The sequence below is a fragment of the Glandiceps talaboti genome, chromosome 3, assembly GCF_964340395.1.
Source record: "Glandiceps talaboti chromosome 3, keGlaTala1.1, whole genome shotgun sequence".
NCBI classification, from domain to species: Eukaryota; Metazoa; Hemichordata; class Enteropneusta; family Spengelidae; genus Glandiceps; species Glandiceps talaboti.
This window is the reverse complement of record NC_135551.1, coordinates 23,046,823-23,066,901: the sequence shown is the minus strand read 5'-3', so window position 1 is coordinate 23,066,901 and position 20,079 is coordinate 23,046,823. Positions and strand designations below refer to the sequence as shown.

General features: G+C 37.4%; 1 protein-coding gene across 3 annotated transcripts; it reads left to right on the top strand.

The window, feature by feature from the left end:
• The first annotated feature begins 2,190 nt into the window (after window positions 1-2,190).
• Window positions 2,191-18,240, top strand: LOC144432727 (putative methyltransferase-like protein 24). Of its 3 annotated transcripts, none has more exons than XM_078120994.1 (6): window positions 2,191-2,304; window positions 3,772-4,463; window positions 13,547-13,657; window positions 14,862-15,022; window positions 15,786-16,020; window positions 17,296-18,240. In XM_078120994.1, exons 2-6 carry the CDS (start codon window positions 4,125-4,127, stop codon window positions 17,626-17,628), a joined length of 1,179 nt encoding a protein of 392 aa, XP_077977120.1. In that variant the 5' UTR covers window positions 2,191-2,304; window positions 3,772-4,124; the 3' UTR covers window positions 17,629-18,240. The 3 variants fall into 3 exon arrangements, with proteins under 3 accessions (XP_077977120.1, XP_077977121.1, XP_077977122.1); XM_078120995.1 differs by having other exon boundaries at window positions 2,247-2,332; XM_078120996.1 differs by lacking the exon at window positions 2,191-2,304 and adding an exon at window positions 2,458-2,471.
• Window positions 18,241-20,079: the final 1,839 nt, after the last annotated feature.

Sequence of the window (20,079 nt, the reverse complement as noted above, 5' to 3'; positions counted from 1 at the left end):
CGACATGAATGAGTCTATACGGTGTGAATTCGTCATAAACCATAGTGTACGTTGTCTGTCATTTGATATACCAAGTGTAAATCTTACGACCTTCTTATATGGATTCAGTTACATTTAACCAATTAACGATGACAAAAAAAAAACATAATTGGGTCATAATTGGGCCTGACAAGGTCATGTGTCTGTCGTTCAATAAACGCAAGTTGCCATTTAGCTTCAGTATACGTAACAACGGGAAGCGGTGTTCGCGTGTAACACATGAAACTTTTCCGACGTGTAAAGTGATGTTCCTTTGGTGATGACATCAGAATGTATATTCATAGTCGTATCTGGTTGCGATGTTTGGTGAGTTTCAGCTCTCAGATTACAGTTATGGGACTAAACTCGAACATATTATACATATAGGATCAAATTGGAACATTCCAGGTGTAAGCTTCCTGAGGTCACCAAAAACACTTTTCAGAAAATTACTAGACTCTACAATTGCCATTGAAGTCAGCTTAAATAATACATACTTAACATGGTCTAATGTAATCTGTTTTTCTTAAAGTGGCCATATGGATGAGAATTTGGTATTTATTTTGGATTTTTATTTGATAAAACAGCTTCACTATGTTTTTCTACTTGAAAAAATAATGTGCAATAACATATACCAAGTCCATGTTCGTAACTCAATAAACGACAAAACATTAAACAATGTGTAAAATGTTTGTTATTGTACGTACAATAACAAACTTTTTACACTTTGTGCATCTTTTTGCAATATATTGAGTTATGAACATGGACTTGGTATATGTTCTTTCACATTATTTTTCCAAGTAGAAAAATATGGTGAAGCTGTTTTATCAAATAAAAATCCAAAATAAATACCAAATTCTCATCCATATGGCCACTTTAAATAGCGTTTACCATTAAAATAACCCCAATGCAGTTTACAAGGAAAAGCTACAGAAACACAGACAGACAGTCCCCCGGAGACAGACAGACAGACAGACAGACATACATACATACATACATACATACATACATACATACATACATACATACATACATACATACATACATACATACATACATACATACATACATACATACAGACATACAGACAGACAGACAACCAGCCAGACAGACAGACAGACAGACAGACAGACAGAAAAATTAGACAAACACGGACAGACATACTAGACACAAACACAGATAGGTACACGCAAATACATACACACAGACAGACAGACGGAATGACGGACACAGACTGACACACATCGCATCACACCACATCACGCAAATACATACACACAGACAGACAGACGGAATGACGGACACAGACTGACACACATCGCATCACACCACATCACATCACATCACATCACATCACATCACATCACATCACATTGTAAATACGTATCGAATCATTTCATTCAGTGTTTTTAACCATCAGTTCCCTTGGCGACATGCTTCATATACATTGTGCAGGCAATATATACTACATGTATCATACTAAAGGGGAAAGGGTGTCATCCCAGCCTAGCCACCGGCAGTACGTTTGTGTACACACATGCTGTAAATACAGTAAGTGTTGTACATGGCAGAGTGCGTAGATACATGGCAATAGTTTAGTCCATGTCATCTTTACAATTGATAATATAGGGTCACCGACTTGCAAACAAAGAGACAGTGGGTATCAATAACTTCGTCCTGTCTGTGGCTCTCTCTCAAGGACTGTCTGAGCGTCTTCGCCTTTTTATAGCTTTATATTCCATGGTTCTGTCATCAATGCATAGCACATTATGTGCTGATAATATGGACGTATCTCAATAATAAAAACTGTGAACAGTTTTATCTTTGAATAAAACGCAGTGTTCATGTATAGAATTGTTAAGGAGGTATAGACACATACAATTGCAATGAAAGACCATCAACTCACGTACTCTCTTCCTTTTGGTTGAACTCTTTTAAAACATCTTAACTTATTAAGCTTCAAATATAACAGTACTTTGACTTTTAGCGGCCACTTGTATATTTAACGTCTTAGAAAGAATTTAGTTTTAGTATTCGTAATATTTCTTTTAGTCTTGGAGTATAGCATGACATTCTGTTTACGTATGCAATGGAATTAGCTTTTGACAAAACGAGTGCAAAGGTTGAAATGACATGACAAATGGTGCGTATGGTATGATGCCCTCTGTTGCCGACGACTCAACCGAAAAAGCAAGCCGCAGTCATACAGAACGTCTGCAGCGTACGGGTACTACATGACCACGTTAATAAGGGCACAGATGGTCATAATTGGTTGCTTATTATAAGGTAGGCGTCAAAGCTAAGTTTGTATAGGGTAAGTAGACGACTGTCATAGTTGTCATACGACAATTGTCGAGTAGATTTACAACGTTTAAAATGTATTGTGTGTCATTCTCAAACTATAGAACCCTACCCACACCAAAGGGTGTAGGGTCTATGCTCAAACGGTGAACGTGAGTCACCATTCATACATAGCTTTCTGTGCACACCGCCAGGGCGACTGTTTAGGTCAAACATGTATACAGGATTAACCTACGTCACGACCTTAGCTTGTTGCAATTCCTTGGATAAACTCAATTCCAAGTTTAAAAGTCACTTAGTAAATACCGAGGACGATGATATGTGTAGGTTAGGTCATTACAATATTTCTATAGGCTTGGTAGCTGTCGACCCAGTACTAGCCTAGAACACAAATATACGTTTTATTCAGACTTAGTCATCCTCTCATACCCTTGAATACTGGCACATGTTCGAACCTTTTTACAAAGTGCTGTTATAATTCGACCTCGTCTGCTATGTAATTTGTATATATGTCTGCTGTGTCTCACATGCTAAATCGATCAATCTTTTCATTATGTCTTAAAATTGCGGTTTTCCTTTATTTCCATGTCCTTGTCAAAAAGGGCTGTACATGTCTCCCTGTATACAATTATATCCTCATTGGTTGTCCCGTGTTGATATATCATTTAGATTACTAGGGTTCTCTTGACAAAAGCAAGGGAAGTCGTTCTTTTATAAAAAAGAAAAGAAAAAAAAAGCGAGGTTGCAACTTTGATGGTAATTATAGCGATACTCATTTTGTTGAAAAGAAATTCGCCTTAATCGTATAGCTACTGTATTTTAAGAATTGTAAGAAGGGTGGGTGTTGTTGTCCTCGAGATATCTAATGACGGCCCCAAGATATATAGCAATTCAATTTCCCACTGGTTTGCTGAGTACAGTAGCTATGTAGTTGAGTATCAAATAACATTGGATATACAAGTTGATAATGACGGGCCACTTCATTGTTTATATGGATGGGTTACACGGTACAAACAGTCGTTGTGAATGCAGGTGTATGTTGTTAACCTTTCCGACAAAAGAAAATGACTCGGTAGTGAAAAGGGACAACTTTGCTTCACTGAAAAACTAGTTCTACAAGCTTACCAAACTAAAACTGGACACCATGAATACCTTCAACTTATTTTGTCGAAACGCTTTCTATCAGTCTTATTGTTTGTTTTGTCCTTGAAGATGTATCAAGACACAAACTCTGCTTGTTATTTTAATTCATTACAGATGACATAACAATAAACATTAGACACAGACATCGCCGAGGAAGTCAACCATATAAATGTATTCACCTCACCTGTCTTTACTAATTGACCACCCCTTACATAAGTCTATAGCTAGTCTGCTGTCTAGTTGATTGAAATGTATTGAAATTTAAATCTTTCTATCGAATGATCGAGGTCTTTTCTTTTTTTTCTTCAGATTTTTACCACGGAGCAAATTGATCACCATTCGAGAGATTTTGAACTGGAAATCACAACTGTTATCGCTGAAGTAGATTAGCCAACACTCGTCGGATAAAGACCATAGTGTGTAGTGGGTCTACTAATAATGGGGCTACAGCGACGAAATATGCAGACTGTACGTGAAAATGTTGACATATAACACGGACCCATGGAGTGATTAACTCGTAAGGGATTATCCTGCAGAAATTCGAGATTCACATACTTTGCTCCAAGACACGCGCATGGTGACGGCAGGGGTACTTGGAGGTACAATACGCTCTGTATTCGGATTAGCACTCTACAAGAACGTGACGGAACTACTTACAGATAATGATCAACTCTGGTAAGATACGGTTCACGCAGATCATTACGACGTACTGGTTTAGTGACACAGACTATGAAATGTTGGTTCGTCTTCCTCGATCGACGGTCAAGCGAACCCTCTTACTACTCAAGGTGATTTTGGTTTCGTTTGTGGTGCTGTTATTACTATCGAACCGAATTGTTGTGGAGGATGGACATTTTGACGTTGACCCTTCTAGGGACATCATTGTTGTGGACTTGGGAGAGGACGTGAACTTGAAGAATGCTGGAAACGGAGTGGCGGATTTCATGTATATTGATAATGAGGAACAGAGGAAACCCCAATTAATTGTTCATCAACTGGCAGTAAGTTAAATTTAGATGATGACTCTGTCTTTTGTGTCTGTTTTTAGTCCATATTTCCATAAGTGACATACCATTGTATCTCAGTAATATCCAGACAGGCGAAACTCAACACGTATGTGATCTCAGTCAACCATAATCATATACGAACCTACCGTAGTCTGGGCTGTATTCAAAACTATTGACGATTGACACATGTCGTGTGTAAATCACAATGGAAAAGACGGTGACGTCAGTGTACGTGCCTCGGCGTGCAACTTTGAAATTTTCGAGTGGGTGAATGAATGGATGGATGGATGGATGGAGGGTGGGGGGGTGGGGGAGGGGGGTGGATGGATGAATGGATGGATGAATGAATGAATGAATGAATGAATGAACGAATGAATGAATGAATGAATGAATGAATCGAAGTTTTTGACTTGGTTGATTGGTGCCGTGTACCAGTGGATGGTTGGATAGCGTGAGGGATTTGGGACAGATAGAGTCTTCGAATGTAGAGATTTATAGGTGTATGGATAGGGTAATAAACGAGGAAAGGCCAACGAACGAAAGAATCTACCATTCATAATTCCTGCGTTCACACTTGTGTCATAACATCATCTCTGACATAACGTTGCCTAAACCTCGATACATTAAGAGGTTGGCATGGCAACATAATATAAGATTCTGACAACTGCCGCCCAAAAATATTCTCAAACTTAGATCTGACCATTTGTAGAATCAGAAGTTGATTATTTACAATGTCGTACTTACAATTAGTTTGAAACTCTGTAAATAAGGTGGTGACTGAATGTTGAATTATGGGTATGTTATGGCACGTTGACGTACTTTATTATACACGTAAAATCCACTCAGAGCAATAACCTCACAAGTACCAGCAAACCCGGTGTATTGTTGTAAAGGGTATTCAAGTTGGCTTTCTGAAGTATTAAGTTGACACAATGGGATGTCTGGTTTGATAGATGAACTCCTGATTTTTGTCTCCTTATTTCAGCAAAATTCTATGTTACAATAGAAGACAGATAAATTGAAACAGACGGTCTTTTGGCCAGACAAAATGTTTACCATTACTGCTACATGTCATCGCCTTGCTCTACAAAAAAAAAGATAAAATTGCTACATCGTATCATCTGGCTAGACAAAAATTTAAATACAATTGATATGATTGTAATCTTTTAGGAATCGTATTACCTATAGGTAGCTCGTGCAATGAAAATTTTACAATGTTTAAGTAAGTTTTTTTGTGACGTCTGACGAATCGACGTTTATCATAATTGTTTTCATAATCCACGTCAATGTTTAAATCTAGCAGACAGAGACATAATTATCTAACCATGCTTGATAGTCAGACATTGCCCTTTATTTTGATTATCTTTCAGACGTCTTATGATATAACAACTTATCAATGAGATATCTCTATGGCATAACAGATAATATAACAATATGTTAGCATCTAAATAAACACCCATGATTGATTGAAGGAACTAAACCAGAGTGTAGTATATAAATATTCGAAACTCACACAACAATTCGAACTGTCAGTGAATGATAAGAAATATTGAAATACAAAGGGAAACTTCACTCAAAACGACGTTATCTGGCTCCACAAAAATCTTATTCAAACTTCTTGTTTTCAACGTCAGACATAACCAAAGTGTTACCAATATTATACTGTTTTTCTGTGTATGAGCCACCACTGTATCTTAGCAGACTGTTGCCCAAATTATATACACTGTACCAAATTTAGGCATGTCAATAAATTAAAATGTAACAATTTTACTTCATTTTTTTTGGGTGTAGAAAACGATAAAGTGTAACAATATTGTTAATATTTTTGTCTCCTAGGACGATACAATTTAGCAATGTTAGTTAAAGGTATTTGTCAACCCAGACAATATCATGTAGTAACGCTAGTGAGGTTTTTTCTCGGGCCAGCCAACATATTTGTTACAGCTTTACTGGCTTCCATTGTAGAAGCAGTGACGGTTCGTGGGACTAAAAGTTAAACTTAATTATGAAAATAACTGGTCGGTGGTAGGTCGGCAACCTAGGCAGTTAGAAATGAAAAGAATAATGTTATCACGTATTCTCACCCTTAGTGACGTCATACCATCACATGCCATGAATGCATATGTATGTAGTAATAAGTCAACCCCCAGGCTATCTTGCCTACTCACTTACACTTGATTTCCGGTTATTTTTTTCTTAAAGAAATTGTTTGTATGGAACTCTGGAGTAGTTGATCGTAAAGTTATATTCACCGATAGCCTTCAACCATACAGTAATGTTTAATTTAAAAGTGAATGCTACCCTGTCGGCATGATGAAGCATGCGGGTTTCCAACAAAACGAGTTGGGCTTTTAATATTCGGACTACAAAACAAAAATATAAATCGAGTCTGGGGCATTACAAAATACCGCACAACCAGGTGGCTTATCGTGAATGAAAAAAAGAACTGAAATCCTCGAGTATGGGGTCCAATTTCACCGAACACACTATAAAACGTGATGTTTTGTCTATATATACCACTAAAGTTGGTACACTCTTGGAATGATGAAATCTAACGTCGAGTAGGTCTTTTGAACTTTTGTTCACAGCCATTCTATTAGTATAGTAACATTTTTGTCTTTTTACTTCTACCTCCCTGGTTTCGTTGATTTGGAAAACATATCCGTAATAGGTTTCCAAATTTGCACTTAGCATTTCAAGCCCAAGTTATTATGAAACACAAATATTGACTATGTAACCCAGTAACTTGAGAACGTGTTTGTAATTTCCTTAATAGTTATCCTAGCCCGAACACAGCTTAGCAAACTGTCTGTAGCCTTAACAATGTACATGTTATATACAACCTATACACAGTCTACTGTAAGCATTTGTGTGTAGTCAGGTTCATCCCTTACTTGATCTATGACAATAAACAATTACGTCTGCTTGACCAGGTACATGGTTGGAGTACACGGCGTTCTAGATAACAATCACAAAAGAAGTTCAATTTAGGTATGGATATACAATGTCGACGGTAGGTCCTACAGGGTATCAACGTTGCCTAGTAACTCATCTAATTTGGGCTGAGAAAAAAAACCTCTGTTAGTTTTGAAGAATGGAACGACATAGATATAATATTACAATTTGGTATTAACTTGGCTAGTAGTACCTGCCAATTGATTTTAGAGGGCTGATACTTTTTTGAAAGCATTCCTCAGTATTGTAAAGCGCTTTGAGCACGATGTGGGAAAGCGCTATATAAGAACCCAACATTATTATTATTATCATTATTATTGTCTGGGTCGAAAATAATGGTCCTAGAAGCTCTATCTTCCGATATATGGAAACATCGATAGAATGATAGGTGATAATACATAGATACATACAATTATATACATACAAATGTGTATATATATATATATATATATATATATATATATATATATATATATATATATATATATATATATATATATAAGTGTCTACTGGAGTGCTCGATGAAATATTATTAGCAGAAGACACTCACATACACACACACACACACACACACACACTCTCTCTCTCTCTCTCTCTCTCTCTCTCTATATATATATATATATATATATATATATATATATATATATATATATATATATATATATATATATATATACACACACACACACACTTTATTTTACGAGGCCTGGGTTAAAAGTCATACTGATAACCTGGTTAGCTAAACCCAAGTCTTCCCCAGGGCCTTCTGAAAGACAGCAAAAACACTGAGGATAAGTAAAACACAGGCAGATAGAAATACAATTATAAGACAAATACAAAATACAGGATAAATAATTATGTATATAGTTAGGCACGCAGGGAGACAGACTGACAGGACAGATGGATAAATATTGTAGCCAGTCTCGTTACATTCAAATATTGTCAATACAAGCAATCCCAGGCAGCAAGAACACTGCCCTCTTTAACGGCATAGTCCACCACGTAGTATCTCGACACGAAAATTAATTAGAGAGAGAGAGAGAGAGAGAGAGAGAGAGAGAGAGAGAGAGAGAGAGAGAGAGAGAGAGAGAGAGAGAGAGAGAGAGAGAGAGAGAGAGAGAGAGAGAGAGAGAGAGAGACGTGCTGTGACATACATGAAAATAATCAATGGAATCAACCAACTTATTTACTTTCTGGGAAGATATAATTTCCATGTGTGTAGTTCAATTACACGCCTGGGATGTTTCCTTTTCCCAAATGCACAGATACGGTAATTTGGGTGAAGTTAATCTGTTATCAATTCATTCTTTGGAAGAATCATGTGTTTATAATCGTGTCACACATTCTATGTAGTGCTTCACCATTTGTCGAGGAGATGATAGTTTCATAAATACCCTGTCGAAAGTTTTCGTGAAAAATTACAAGAGCGTGCTAGGTTAGTAGTGTGCTCAACCTTACTTTGTCTTTTTTGAAAAAAAATATCGTCGATAAATGACCCTTTCTTGAATTATGGAAGGAATGAATTTGCGAAAAATCTTGTGTTGGTTGTGTCATATAATTAGCCTGTCGACACCGCTGGTAGAAGAGTCACAGATCAAGTATTGATAGTAGACAGCCTATAGGTATTAGTTGTCTGTGGTACACGCGATTTCCAGACAGTCTGACCCCGGAGAATTACCAAAAACTACCACTTCTTAGTCTAAATTCCAGACATTGTGGTGCAATTTGAATAAATGTGGTGGTTCAAGCAAATTACATGGAAGTTTGAAGTTCCTTGCTCGTTCTGTGATCTTATGGGTAATTTGAGGAGTTATTTTGCACCGTTTGATCATCAGTTGTCGATGAAAAAGTGTAAATGTATGTGTCCCTCAGCTGTTGATAACTTAAAGCTCTCTTGTTGGTACTATCAGCAATACTATCGGCCTGGATCTATTTCAATCTATCATCTCCTACGTCCTGCCATTACAGTTGTAAGTGATACTTTACGCTGGCAAGAAACCTTAGTACATTAATGTCTTTGCTTTCTTCATACACTGTCCTATGTGATGAACGGTAGAGAGAGAAAGAGAGAGAGAGAGAGAGAGAGAGAGAGAGAGAGAGAGAGAGAGAGAGAGAGAGAGAGAGAGAGAGAGAGAGAGAGAGAGAGAGAGAGAGAGAGAGAGAGAGAGAGAGAGAGAGAGAGAGAGAGAGAGAGAGAGAGAGAGAGAGAGAGAGAGAGAGAGAGAGAGAGAGAGAGAGAGAGACGGGCGGGCGGGCGGGCGGGCGGGCGGGCGGGCAGGCAGGCAGGCAGGCAGACAGACAGACAGACAGACAGACAGACAGACAGACAGACAGACAGACAGACAGACAGACAGACAGACAGACAGACAGACAGACAGAAAGACAGACAGACAGACAGACAGACAAGCACAGGCAAATAGGCAGACAGACAGACGTACATACATACATACAGACAGACAGACAGACAGACAGACAGACAGACAGACAAACAAACAATTGCAAACACACACACACAAGGAGAGACAGAATATGTTGTTATCTCCTTGTTCGAGAAGATGAATATGGATATCTATTGATGATGTGATTGTACATATCACGACTCCCTTGGAGATATCACGTAATGACCAGTTTGCTAGAAACTAAAAGCTTAAACGTGTTCAGAATCAGATAAGTTTGTTGGCTAACCAGTTCTCTTCACTAACTATTTACAAGTGTCGACTAAAGGTTATCTCTTGACAACTTTGGGTGGGTGCAATGATATATCGTTGTTAAAATAGATATACGCGTAGACTAATGAAATCAGCTGTTGTGTATGAAGTTATACACCCAACACAAAGTAAAGATCAATGTGTACATTACCAATGTCAACGTAACGTTGTCCTTATTGTTTCTAAGTTTACATGCCGTGACAACACAAGATTAACTTAAAATCACCGCCGCCGTCCCACTATAGAAATATAGTGTTTCTTGAAGTAAGTTTTACGACTTACAATGCGTGCCATGGTTTACAAGTACATGTATGTTGACGCTTGAAGTGTGACAAGCATAGCGGCCAGGCTACTTTTAGTCTTGTGTGGGACCAATGTCTGTCGTCGGAGTCTATTTGTTAAGTTACTGTGGCCAGTAACCTTTCTATCACAGAAGGAGCGAGTCAGCAGCAATATTTACTTTTAAGGTTGCAACGTGTGCTTCTATCACGTCCCGCGGAACTTGCTTTTGAGTGTCGTTTGTTCAAGGCGTGACTGCGACCTTCGGTAACTCGCTTGTTATTGAGAACCAACTTAAGCGTTTTCCGGATGCTGGGAGAACAGTCTAGGATTTGCTTAAAGAGAGTTCAGTATAGCAATTTGAAATTTCACAGTTGTACTTCACACGGATCTACATGGTTGCCTGCTACAATTTCATGTCTGAGTGCAGTACAAGTATTTAAAACACAGTTGTCAAAAAAATATCGCCCGTAAAAACAGCTCAACTCATCATGGAAAACAAACGATAGTAAATCATTAAGGCGTATTTTAAGGACACGGGAAATACCACACCAAACCCATGCTGGTAGAAGCATTTGGTGATTTATGCCTGTAACAAAATGTGCCACTAATTATGCCGTAACCCGACTACACATCTACTTCAGGCTGTCTGTACTAGCTGTGTCAGTGTCAAGTCAGGGACGGCTCATTTGTAACAACCGGAGCGGGGGTATGTCAGTAAACCGTTTTCTTAAAGCCGAAACTTTTCTTAGAAACGAGAAAATGTCTTGATGATTCAGATGAGAGTGACACTTATTTAGATACTAGTATTGTTGGAAGCGTCTTCGTAAGGAGGTGGGTAGGTAGGTAGGTAGGTAGGTAGGTAGGTGGGTAGGTAGGTTGGTAGGTAGGTAGGTTGGTTGGTTGGTAATCTTGTTTATGTACATTTGAATTTGAAGTTATTTAATCAATTACATTTGAGATTTTGGCAATTATTTACAAAAATAATCCAAACGATATAGTTCAAATCAGCGCCGTTTGGTTTACAGCATTTTAACTAAAAGCGTCAGAAATGCACCGATGTTATCATGCTATGTTATAAAAGTGATGAATAATTTCATAAAATGAAGTATCTGTTTTCTTGTCATGAATAGGTCAAAGGTCATAATTATATATATATGGCAGCAGACAATTAATTTGCAATTAATTTTTTTTTTAATTTCATTGTTTCTCATGACATGACCAACTCTATTAATGAAACCTGACAGAAAAAAAAACATCACTAGCACTGTGGTGGTCAAAGGTCACACTGGTAGCAGACGTTTATTTTTGTACAATCTGTAAGGATGTCCTTTTTAATATCAATGTTTCTCATAAGCTGACCACGTTTTTTTTATGTAGCCTGACCGAAATTTTTAAAAAAATGACAAAATCATTTTTGGTAAGATCACCAAATCCACGTACCTGGACGAATGAATTATTCTTAGTGGCTGAAATTCAGTACTCAAATGGTGGGTAGTTTCCGTCATTTCTAAAAGCATGTCCATTGTTTGTATCATCACAAACACCAAAATGTTAACTCTTTCATCGACTTATGATTTTAAAGTTTTTTTCCGATCAGAAACAGAACTAATTGAGGGTCATCCTAAGACTTTTTTTTGCAATGTGCAATTTCCCTAAGCTGCCTTCTATTTATTATATGTATCAGCATTCTCGCAAACCAGGGCCGTTATTTCTTCCGCGGCACTGGTGGTGCGTTTTGGACGGTGCCGTAAAAGAGGCTGTCACTGGTTTACGACGATGATTTATAAGATATACTAGTTCATAAGTAATAGTTTACAGATTCGAATCCGAAACATTGATATGCACCATATGTCAAATTTCAGTAACGTTATCGCCAATATCTCCTACGGGTATTATGGGGAATTCATTAGCCACATTGACGGAGAAGCATAAAAAACACATATGAGATCTATACAATTATCTGGTATGGAATTTAAAACCTCAGACCATGGTAACCGTCTATCAACTTTGTGATCATAACATGAAGGCATTCCATTATTTATGAAATACTGTTTTAAAATAGATTTAAGTCTGGGATGTATGATATAAATCTTCTGAGTATATAAATAGTATCAGATAATACGTAACATGTGGTCTAATTGATATAGATATCCCTTCAATATTTGTCTTCACTCAGTCAAGGAAAATACAAGTGACCTACGGGACCTTGTCACTACGAGTCGAGGACGAGAAGGGAAAAAAGCTAGATGGCAAGTATAAATGAAGACAATTTTTAAGAATAATAAGGCCAAATAAAAAAGTGTATTTCCGATAACCCGATCGATCCTACTTTAAAGCCCCCCGATCCTAAATATTGTTTGCATGCAAAAAAGGTAAACAATTTACGTCTATTTAATTCCGTGTATACCTTCGTGCCATTGCTTCATCTGTGGTCACAGCTTGTAAAAGTCGTATTCCAGAGAGAAACCATGTCTTTTAAGACTATAACAGTACAGTCTGTATAACGTGTTCGTCTACTTAATTTCTTCATTATCTTCTTTTACAACTCATCAAACTCTCACAGAAGTATTGTGACCGACGAGTATCTTATCTTGGTTTCGAAGTAATTTAATTTAGTAAAATAAAATAAAATTCCGACCTACACCATTTTCTAAAGTCATGTTATCGGAAGCAAACATTTTCTTTTATTTTACCTGAGTATCCCCCGCACAAGTACCATTTATTAAAAGCAATGGCGACTTTGAACATTTTGGCGCATAGTTCGTGCACCAAAGAACAAATGACGTCACATTGTCAGTACGTAGAACATCCGGGGTATAAAGTTCTCCGGCAAGGCCCATACGTCACTTCCGCCTAAGTTCTGATCACTGCCAGCTCTGTGGTGATAAGAGAAAGTGAATGAAACTAACTTACTTCTTACCCCCCACGCTTTTATTTATAATTTAATATTCACCTCCGAATTCCCCTGTACGTGTACTGTAGTTTTTCTCACTGGAGTTTAAAACAACACTCTTTGGATGGCAAAATCTTCAGTTCAAAGTATTTGGTTTAGTATTTGTTGATAATGGAAGATACTAGTGTTTTGAAAATGACAATGTTTTCATTTGAAGGTTTCATTTCATTTCTCATCAGGGCCGGGAACTGAAAAGCATTGATACGTTGGTACTTCAGCCATGGGCAAGCTCTACACGGTCGTTGAAAGATGAAGCTTATAGATTCCTTAATTACATCAACAATATACAGGTGGGTTTTATATATATATATCATTAAACAACCACATAAAATGTACTACTCACGGATTATCAATACAAACTCTCATAAATTGTAGCACATAAACTACTCTGATGCCTATGGTTATAACGTATTGATATGTCACATCACCCATGATTTCTTACTACACAGCTGTGAATGTAAATCATTGGAGGGCCGGGGGTAAAAGCTGACATGTTAGGTATTCGAAACGGAAATCGCAAGGAACACAAATCTCATGGAAAACGAGGTTGAAAATAACAGTTTGATTAAATATGTTTTTCGAGAATATGTCAAAATAATTTGGTTGTTTTATAATTAATGACAATTACGTCATGCTACTAGAAAGCATGACATGCTTAGAGTTTATCAAGTTTAGCATACACATATGTGTGTCGTAAGAAATGAACGATTGAACAGACAGACACGCAGCAGACAGACAAGGCATGCGAGTAGTACCGACGAGACAACATCTTATATGGTTTTACATGCCTTGCAATGAATATATGCAAATTACTGCACCAACTCATAGAAAGAACAACTGTTACACTACACGGCATCACGTACCCATTCGATCAAATTGGATTTATTGGACGAGCTGTTCAGACGTGGTGCATGTTAATGCAATTTGGTCGCAACATTCCAGAAAGTAAAGTGTGTACAAAGGGGCCGCAGATGTTATTACGTGTAAATTTCTTTTCTAAGAGGATGTGCAAGTGGGGGGTTTCTCCTTTGTTTGGTAGACACATAAAGCTTACTGGCGTTAGGAAAGATTGAAACCATCTCCACGGTTGAATTCGACGGAGGCATGAATCTCCAGTAGAGGAGATTTTGCATTTTGATATGCCTACATTTCAACCATACATAGGCACTCAGACCACTGAGATAGGCACCATTATTATGTACTCACTGTCCATGTGTCTGTGTTGGTATTACTCAAATGCTAAAAGTCAATAATTATGCAAATAAGTGTAGGTCGGCTTTAACATAAACGGTAACCCTGTAAGTTGCTTTTGGGCGTAGGATGTCCGAAAGTTCGTTCAACCTTGATCTTTACTGACACAATAAAAACAACAAAATGTAAACAAAACAAATATAGAAAGTCGATGAATACGTTCCTTTTTATTATGTGTATACCTGAACGAATATGTACACAATGTCAGTTACCTCATATAATTTTGTGTATTCCCATTCGTAGGTGAAATGTTCCGATATTCTTGACATTGGTAAGGAAGCCTTCCAAACTGCCACAAGAAACAGTTCTTGGCCCTGGAAGCTTTGCTATGACGTCACTATGACTCAACAACAGCAACAACAAGGCCGATGGGAAGATTTGCAATGTTTAGTCTACTCATTTGGGTGAGTGAAGCTGTGAGAAGTTTGCCGAGTGGATAGCGCCACCACAGCCAGACACATTCTCGTTATTTCATTTGACATTAAACAGCTAGCAAAACATAGTCTAACCTGAGATACTATTTTATCTAAATGTTGAATACTTAAACACAATTTCCATTCATAAAACTCATTTGGCGTTACAGTACATCTTTGTCGATGTGTACCTTGAAATGAGTAATGAGTAATGAGTTCCATGTATAGTATTCGCACGTTGATGGATGTATTTTAGTTTCTTTTCTTACAATCCCTATGTATGACGCCCGTTGAGGGCAAGTTTACTACCAAACCAGAGTAACTTTAGAGTTTCAAATAGGTGACATGATTTATTTTTTACATCTCGCTCAACTTTTTTTGTTACAAATTACATAACAAAAACAAACTACAGAAACTGATAGTGCGCAAGCATATAAAATGATACATTGTATCTCACGCTAAAACCATATCCACATCACTGTCGTCAATTGCAAGGAAGATTCAAATACAAAACTGTTTGTTTGTTTGTGATCACAGTGAGATAAAATGTGACGTTTCATGTGCGCACATGCGCGCTATCATTGCTTGTACTTTCCTTGTATAATTCGCAACAACAAAAAAGTTGTGTGAAGAGATGTAAAAAAAAAACACCATTCCACATAATTGAAACTCTATCGTCTCTCTGGTTTAGTAGTAACTGTTTCCTCTAAAATGCAACCAATAACTAACAGAAAAGCCTTTCCATCACCAACAGGACTAAAAATATTGGACGGGCGTTCGAGTTTGAACTGAGCAAACTAGGATGCGATGTCCATTCATTTAACCCATCTTTAAAAGTGACTGACGTGGCTTTAGAAACCGGTAACACAAACATACAGACACACAGAATGAGTCTAGATTGGAAAGACGCTACTATGAAGGGCTTACGTGACGGTTCTTGGAGAACACGACGACTTATTGGAATCCTCAATGACCTGGGTCATCGTCAGGTTAGTGAGGTCACAGTAAATTGTATTCTCTTTAAACAGCAATTACTATTTATTGCGGCTTTTATCTCAAACAACAACTTATACACCCGAGCGTTTATCGGTAAATGGTGAAAGAATGAATGGCATTTGTACGTAAAATGCGTAACTCGGAATCTATGCACGTCTAGTTCTGTGCACTGAATGGGGACTCGATAACATAAGTTAATTTTTTTGATAAAGTTTCGTCCATTGGAATTGGTTTAGAGGTTTTTGGTTTCTGTTTCACTTGGCAAGCTTTAAAAAGTGTACAAAAATAAATAAGTAAACAAATATATATATATACAGTTAAACTTAAACGCTGATTTCAGACTATACGAGTCTTCTTGAACAAACTCGACCAGAAATGGTCAAAACTTGACACACACTTTTGAATTCAGTGTCACGTTGTTTCTCAGCCCGGTCAAGGTCAAACGTAGCCTAGACCCGTGTAAACCATGGGTCAAGTTACATACATATTATTATAATCTTATATATGGGAATATTTATCATTGTTGATATGTTTTGAAATGAAACCTAGGTACTACCAATTCTATAAGACTAGGAACATTGCTATAAATACGACAAAGTGACCCTGCATCTACACACATATATATGGTTAGAGTATCGCAGCGGTAGTTGTACCTCCACTTATCGTAGCGGAAAAACAGGGTTGGTGTGTGGTTTCACTGATGGACACGTTGTTTTTTTATGTAAAGATAGACACATTGCATTGTGAGCCCAGGACTTAACGATAACATAGGCACCACACACACAGCAGGGTCCTGTACATGTACCTAATCACATCGACAAAATGATAAGCATTGTTATTCTTTTACAGTGCAATGGAAAGCAGGCTTCTGCTGAAATGATTACACATGGAGCTGATGGTTTTAGTGACGTCAGTTGTTTACTTTCATACTTTAGTGACGTCATTTGTTTACTTTCATACTGATTATTAACATATTGCTTGTCTACTTCTAGTAGTAGTACACCATGTACATCCTAATGTGGGTGGAGCACAACACAACACAACACAACACAACACAACACAACACAACACACTGCAACACAATACAATATAACACAGCAAAGTACAACATAATATAGCATAACATACCTTATCATTGTGTCTTGTGGGTCGTCTGTACATATATTTTTCTAAAGGCGTGTCCTACCCAGGTCAGCGAAACTTCTCAGTTAGCAACCCGTTTCCCCCAGAAAAACGACTTTATGATTTTTTCGTACGTTTTGTTGTAGGTCGATATACTACGGGCAGACTTGGCCAGTTCTGAATGGAAAGTTCTAGAAAATATCGTAACGGATGGAACAGTGCAAAGAGTACATCAATTATTGATCAAAATTTACGTTCACTGGAGTGGATTTGAAGTAACCGGCAATGACTCGGACATCGTTAGATATTGGTACAGCAATTTGAAACAATTGGAAAACAATGGCTTCCTGCTTTATGCTGTTACTAAAGACGATAAATCGCCACAACGGTTTCTAGGGCAACGGAGATTTAATGCAAGTTGCTGCTACACATTATGCTGGGTGAATATGCACTGGAATTCAGGATTCCGGACTAATTAAAGTGCAATCGTAAAACGTGCTATTGGTGCTATTTTTTTAAAAGCTGTGAAAATATACATATTTCAAAACGCACAGAGTGTACTAGGAGAAAAAAAAATCGCCATACCGCAATTACGTATATTTACAAGAAAAGTTATTCTTTGAAGCAAAAAACCCTGGGATAGCCAGGCTTAAGAATTTGTGGTGTTGTTCATAAGAAACAAACAATTCGATAAAAAACAAACAAACACATAAACACGCACCCACCCACCCACACACGTGAAGAGTCCAATTTCTATGTAATGACTCTTGAGATGATTATTCCCAGTGTATAAATAACCACCGATACAACCCCTCATGTGCACATAGCTATAGTTCTCAGCGTTATGTTTAACATGATACATTAATTAGACGAGTTGGAGGGGGAGGGGGGCAATTTGCAACATTTCAACTTCGACAATGACGAATTCAAAGAATTCATTTTAAAAATTGTTTCATAGAAACAGTGATCCATATTTTCCTAGAGCTATGCCTATACTGTTCAAGTATGCATTTATTTCTCGACTGCTGATATTTATTTCTTTGGTGTCGACTTCCTTGCTTCTTGTACAACAACAACAACAACAACAACAACAACAACAACAACAACAACAAATTGATCCTGGGAACGTTTATGGCGAAACTAGATGTTGAGTAATGTAAAATTAATTTCCGCATTTAGGAACCAGGGACATGAGACCACTGCCCAAAATCAGTTATGTCACAGACAAGCAAGAAATACCTTGTCGGTGGTTATGTTTAGACTGCATGGTGGTCGTTGGTGGCACCACCACTCCTTGTCAGTGGAGCTGAGTCAGAGCTGAGATTATATAGCGCCACCCACGACAATTTATCCCCCTTTCGCGTCATCGTGCCGGTGAATACTTCCGTTTTTTAAATTTGATCGACAACATTAACTGGTTGATCAAGTTACTTCCGACTTTCATCCATGGAATAAACAGAGAGAGTTCAAATATTTCGGTATTAATTATTTAATCAGGAAACACATTGAATGTACATTTCGCAACTGAAGCAAGTATAAACTATTTTGATAATATGACATAGAGTTTTCTTATCATTTTTCATATCATCTGCCATCATATGTCATTTGTACAATCAAGATAGAAAATGCAATATTAAAAACCAGCAAAAATTACATTTTGTAATTAATGAAATGTTGTCGTTTTTTCGACGCTTTTCATTTTTGAGTCGTTCGTTATGATATATTCGTTCTGTACGTTATTACTCCCACTTTCGGAAATATCCTTTGTTTTGCACTTTTCCATTTCCCCCATTTTTAAAAAGGTTTTGTTGATAGATTAGTTACATAGTGCGTTTATGTCTGTCTGTCTGTCTGTCTGTCTGTCTGTGTGTGTGTGTGTGTGTGCGCGTGTGTGTGCGTGTGCGTGTGCGTGTATGTATGTATGTATGTATGAATGTATGTATGTATGTATGTATGTATGTATCTCTCTCCATATAGCCATATATTTATTATGCCATTATACATATCTATTTAAATAATGCCAATAGTATAGACTATAGAGTAACAGAATATATACCCGATATCAGCGAAACCAAATACTACGGCTATTGTCAGAATTCCTGAAAAAGACAACATTGTAATGATCAGAAAAAAATTTGAATTTTCTAACACATACATACACACAATATATAGAGTATAAGACAAGTCGTGGCGACCACACTCCTTCAGTCACCACTTCGATCAACTCGGGGTGGGCCGAAGAGTGCGCCCTCACGGGCCCTTGCGCGGCATCTCCAATATATAATAAATAAGTCTACACAGTGGAGCTGTTTTCCTGCAGATGTTTATGGCATCGTTGGTGAAGATGATATCGATAGAGGAATAGGCATACACAATACTAGTATTAACACATGACACATGTAATTATGTATCATACTTCTGTCAACCTGAAATTCTATTTAAACAATACATGTACGACTGGTATGCTCTCATTTCGTTTTCACTGCTCTGAGACCATGGCAAGAACAAATTATTACAATATATATGTATATATATATTAACAAAGGAATTCCATTGGCATTTTATTGTAATGTAGGTAATATTTCTATAGACCCATACAATCAGATTCGAAATGTGTACAGCTAGTTGTAAAAAAAAAAACGTTCTAGATTATCATCATGAAAAGTTTGGAAGGGTGAATATACCCAATGAAACTATTGTTGCCTGAGCCCCCACCCCAAACAACAAATGCACGCATTGTTGAGGAATAAGCTGATATACACGCGATATTGCTTTGAGACTCAAGCTACTGCCTCAGAAAGTATGAACTGAGTATACACATTTCCGTTTGAACTTCCCTTTGTATTACCAACCGGGGTCGTTACCTGATATTTTCAGAAACATTCGCAGCAATTTTCAGACAATATGACTATTACTTTTGGAGAGAGAGA

Excerpts from the sequence above, each read along its gene's own strand:
- LOC144432727 (XM_078120994.1), top strand. The coding sequence starts at position 4,125 with ATGATCAACTCTGGTAAGATACGGTTCACGCAGATCATTACGACGTAC. Across the intron at positions 15,023-15,785 it reads TGTTTAGTCTACTCATTTGG|GACTAAAAATATTGGACGGG; the intron begins GTGAGTGAAGCT and ends CATCACCAACAG. Across the intron at positions 16,021-17,295 it reads ATGACCTGGGTCATCGTCAG|GTCGATATACTACGGGCAGA; the intron begins GTTAGTGAGGTC and ends GTTTTGTTGTAG.